Source organism: Morone saxatilis, unplaced genomic scaffold (assembly GCF_004916995.1).
Source record: "Morone saxatilis isolate NCDOM2014 unplaced genomic scaffold, NCSU_SB_2.0 Contig17, whole genome shotgun sequence".
NCBI classification, from domain to species: Eukaryota; Metazoa; Chordata; class Actinopteri; family Moronidae; genus Morone; species Morone saxatilis.
The window spans coordinates 26,532,361-26,536,720 of NW_023339729.1; the positions used below are offsets into that span (position 1 = coordinate 26,532,361).

The following is a 4,360-nucleotide window of genomic DNA, read 5'->3' on the forward strand; positions in this document are numbered from 1 at the left end:
TGCCAACGATGTTTAAAACCACGCTTGACTGTGTGGACACTGGACACCTTGTGTTCCAGCAGGCTTTCTAAATTGCATTTGCAGACCTGGCTTGTTTGGTTGGTTTCTCCAGTTGACCCTTTGAGGCAATCCTGATTTTTCTCTCAGAAACAGGTGATAGCTGTGCGTTTTAATCTTTCCTGACGATCGTCGGCAGTGACACAAAACTGTGCCATGCACTTATTACTTACCAAACAATTGTTTGCACAGTTGCTCTTGGGACCTGTATCTGGCTCTTGAAATGGGCTCCAAGTGACTTTTCCTGACTTGTTCAAGTCAATGATTGTTTTCAGGATCTGGCTGAGGCTCCTTCCACTCTCACTCACTCTATCACAGGGAAAAAAAGGAGTTGTTAGAAATTTATTTGGAAACTCACAACGTCATGAACATATATGTTAATCAACAATCAATTCAATTCTATACACATAAGGTCATCCGGTTTTTTAAGTAATGTCTGGTACATTAAAGGGAAGCTCCCTAGTTAGTCCTGAAATGTCATGGCTGGTTATCCCTGATTACTCCCTCATAAATGGTCCCTGCTTATCCAGAGGGATCCCAAATCTCCTTGGACTAACGCCAATGTAACCTAACGGCACCCACCTCTGGGAGAACCGGACGTAGCCCAAATATTGTCGTAACGGGCGGCCACCCGAAAAACAACATCCCGTCTGAGTTGGACCGGTTTGTGCAAGAAGCCAAGGTGCTGGTGTCAAAATCTACTTGTCTCACTGTGGTTTCTGTTTCCCAGTGATTTGTGGCGGGTTGAGTAAGTAGAAAGCGAAAACGGTGGAGAGAAGAAGATACGAGAAATGAACGTGAATGGTTGATATTACTACAAGTAGACCTCATACCAAATTCCTTTGCCAGGGTCACAGGGAGCTGGCATACTGTCCAAGTTCAGCTATAAGTGAAAAAAATTTATTGAACAAACGCAAAAGTGCTTGAAGGTTACAACTGTACAGGTTATCTTTAAGTATGCTATCAAGTGTGTTAAACTACTTATTCTAATACAGACAACCATTCATTAATTAAAGTATGATACTTTCTATCTAGGCACTGAATGGTATTCGGACTAGAGAACCTCAATGAAAGAGTTTTTGACTAATCTTCAATTCCACCCATATTTTTGATAACCTGGGAGTTATTTTGCACCAACTTACAAACCTATATTGTAGAAGGTCCAAAATTGAGTTCTTATTCCTTTAACACAAACACCTGGGTTATAGACCATATCCACTCCTGAGTGTGCAAGGTGTCGGAGTTTTATAACAACAATGATTAAAACCTTCAACCTCCAGACATGCCTTGGCCCGATTCCCAGCTGGTTTTTAGCACTTCACACATCATCAACGCCATTACCAAAACAAATTCGTATTAGTGCCCCTTAATTGTCACTTCAAGCTAGCATACCTTTTTACTCTAACATCTTCGGTTTTAACAACAGATAACGAGTAACCTATGATTTCTTATTATATAGTAATAATAACTTCTGGTCTCTTCAGGTTATTTTGTGTTTACCAACTTCAGCATATTGCACACAGCAAACACATATAATATCATGATAATTCTCTCAGCTGTTATTCTTGTATTTTATACTATCTGGTAGAGAAGATCTTATTTTAGTTTGCTATGGTGTGTAGAGTTTATTGGAGAGATTACAACTATGGGTTTCACTAGCTTGTTATATTCTATAGAGATAGAATGAGATTTAAATATGAGAATCAATCTGAGAAAGGACAGTTGATAGGTATCTTAGCTAAACCCTATTGTATATAGCCGCTTGGCCTTCCAAGCATGTTAATGAGAAAATAAGCTATGGAACGACGCTCAAATTAATCGGTTGTTGACATGTACGAATGAATGGCAGGTTAACATGATGGCTCCATGGAAGGTGTCTAGATAAAAAAAGTCATTCCTAGGTAAAAAAACACACTGATTAACAACTTAATTAATGAACTGGCACAGCATGATGATGATAATCTGATCGATCCAGAGATCCATAGCATCTTGATGACCTTGGACTGACAGGTAGTCATCCAATTCGATTGATAATGTCATTCACAGTGTGCACTCACATTACATTAAGGTTACAAAGATACTTGTCGACACGACAACATTGAACATTTTTCATATTTTTAATAAAATATTATAAACTAAAACATAAAATTTGAGTCGAGTCATCAATGTCTCAAGTCAAGTCAAGTAATGGGTCTTTAGCTTCAAAATTCATAAAAGAACCAAACTTCATGAATGTTTTTTGTGACAAAGAAGTATGTGTTCCAATCACTCTATCACAGAAAAATAAGAGTTGTAGAAATTATTGGAAACTCAAGACGGCCATGACATTATGTTCTTTACAAGTGTATGTAAACTTTTGACCACAACTGTACATGTTTTGATGGTGGAGGAAACCCACACAGAAAGACTGGAAATTGAACTCAGGACCTTGTTGTTATGAGCCACTAAACAAAACGTGTAGAATTGTTTTCTCTCAACACAAAAGTTCTTCATCCCAGATCTCTCCAGCATCCTGACAGAGTTTTCATTCCAGAAAAAATAAACACTGTGCACTCAGGCCCTTAAAGAATCTTTGTATGTTGATGTTTTGTTAGTTTTCAGGCTCAGGTCCTTCTTTTCTGCATTTGTAGGCTCCTGTAACCCTGATTCTACCCCATGGTCTAACCCCACCCCTTCTCCTGACAAATTGTAAAGAATATGTTAATTGTTTAACAAGAGAGAAAAAAAAAAACCTGGACCAGTGTGAAGGGGGCATACAGCTTATCTTTCCATCTCCCACTTGAAGAATCAGACCACAACCTGATGCACCTTGAACCTTTATACCAACCACTGGTGAAGTAAAAAAATGACCAGCACAAGGACTATGAAGTTCTGGTCTAAGGACACTGAGAAAACCCTTAAGCAGTGTTTCTATGTCATGGACTGCAAACTGTTGACGGAGGACTGCAGGGATACAGGGTTAGGGTTAAAAACATCCTAAAAAAATAAACCGTTCATTATTCAGACTGACATGTTCCTGTTCTTCTCTTTGGTCAATTTCTAACGTAAATAAAACATGAATACATGTAAGCAAACAAATATGCTACTAAATTCAACAGTGACATGTCTGACTATAGATTATAGATTATAGGTTATAGATGATCAATTAGAGGTCACCTGTAGGAGGAACTGATCCAGAGTCAGCAGTTATTTCAGTTCAGTTTATTAAATGTTTTCATCACTCAAACATCACATGTAAAACAAAACCAATCAATGAAGCATAATCAATAATGTGATTATAAACACCCAAACAGCTGAACCAGAATAACAAAGTTAGTCTTTATCTGGTCAGTGAAGAATCGACTGAGATTCCGATTCCAGCTAATGATGTCACAGATCCTGCAGAAAGATCAGATAAAGAAAATAGATTAGTGATATTATTGGTTGATCTATGGCTCCATATTAAAAGATTTAAAATCAATGTTCATGAAAGAGTCTGAAAACAAGTCCTCGCTCTTTATGTTTAGACATTTTAACTCTCCAATAAAAGTTTAAATATTAACATAACCTACCTAACAACACATGTTGGTACCGACTTTAAAGCTCATTATGTAACTTTACAATAACAGAATCCTGTTTATGTTCGACTGACTGTAACAGAGTGAACGGTTCCTCTGTCCTCCTGGTCTTGCACTGTGTAACTTTGGTCACTGGGCCAGGACAAAAGCTTTACAGTCACACCACCTGTCAGTGATTTTCATAAAACTGGATCATATATGGATATATATTAGGGCTGGGCGATAAAACAATAACGATATGCATGTTGATAGACACGTAATCAATATCAATAGAAAATGTGTTCGATAGAACGTTTCGATATGTCTTTTTTTCCTCATTGGAAGAAACCAGCGTAAGTTTAGCTCCGCTTCGGCTGCGAAGCAAGGTTGGTTGCATGAACAAAGGCACTCATCGTCTGGTACCTAGCAACGTATGGAGTGACACGCTAATAGCCAATCATGTAACAGTATCATGTTTGGTTGCGCCAGCTCGTTGTCTCGTGTTCGTGTTTGTTTCCAGAAACAGCGTGGTGTAGCGTGGTGTGGAAAGCAGCACGGCAAGTGAAAGATGAGTGCCTCAACGAGCGAGGAAATTGTGGAAAAAATGGGAAAGGTCAGCTCGCCAGTATAGGAGTTTTTTGGATTTTCTAAGTCAGACCGTAGTCAGACAAATGTTGTCTGTAAATTATGCAAGACCGTCGTCCCCACCAAGACTGGTAATACAACTAATTTCTTTTACCACCTTAGCCGCTCTCACCCTTTGGAGC

The 4,360-nt window shown here is 38.6% G+C and overlaps 1 protein-coding gene across 1 annotated transcript in view; it reads right to left on the minus strand.

Moving 5' to 3' along the window:
* Nucleotides 1-3,261: 3,261 nt before the first annotated feature.
* The window catches only part of LOC118327265 (VIP peptides-like), a gene marked incomplete in the record, with an annotated part of 22,679 nt that continues 21,580 nt past the window's right edge, over nucleotides 3,262-4,360 (minus strand). The window contains 1 exon segment of the mRNA XM_035660559.1: nucleotides 3,262-3,435. Within this exon segment, the coding sequence (XP_035516452.1) occupies nucleotides 3,427-3,435 (9 nt within the window).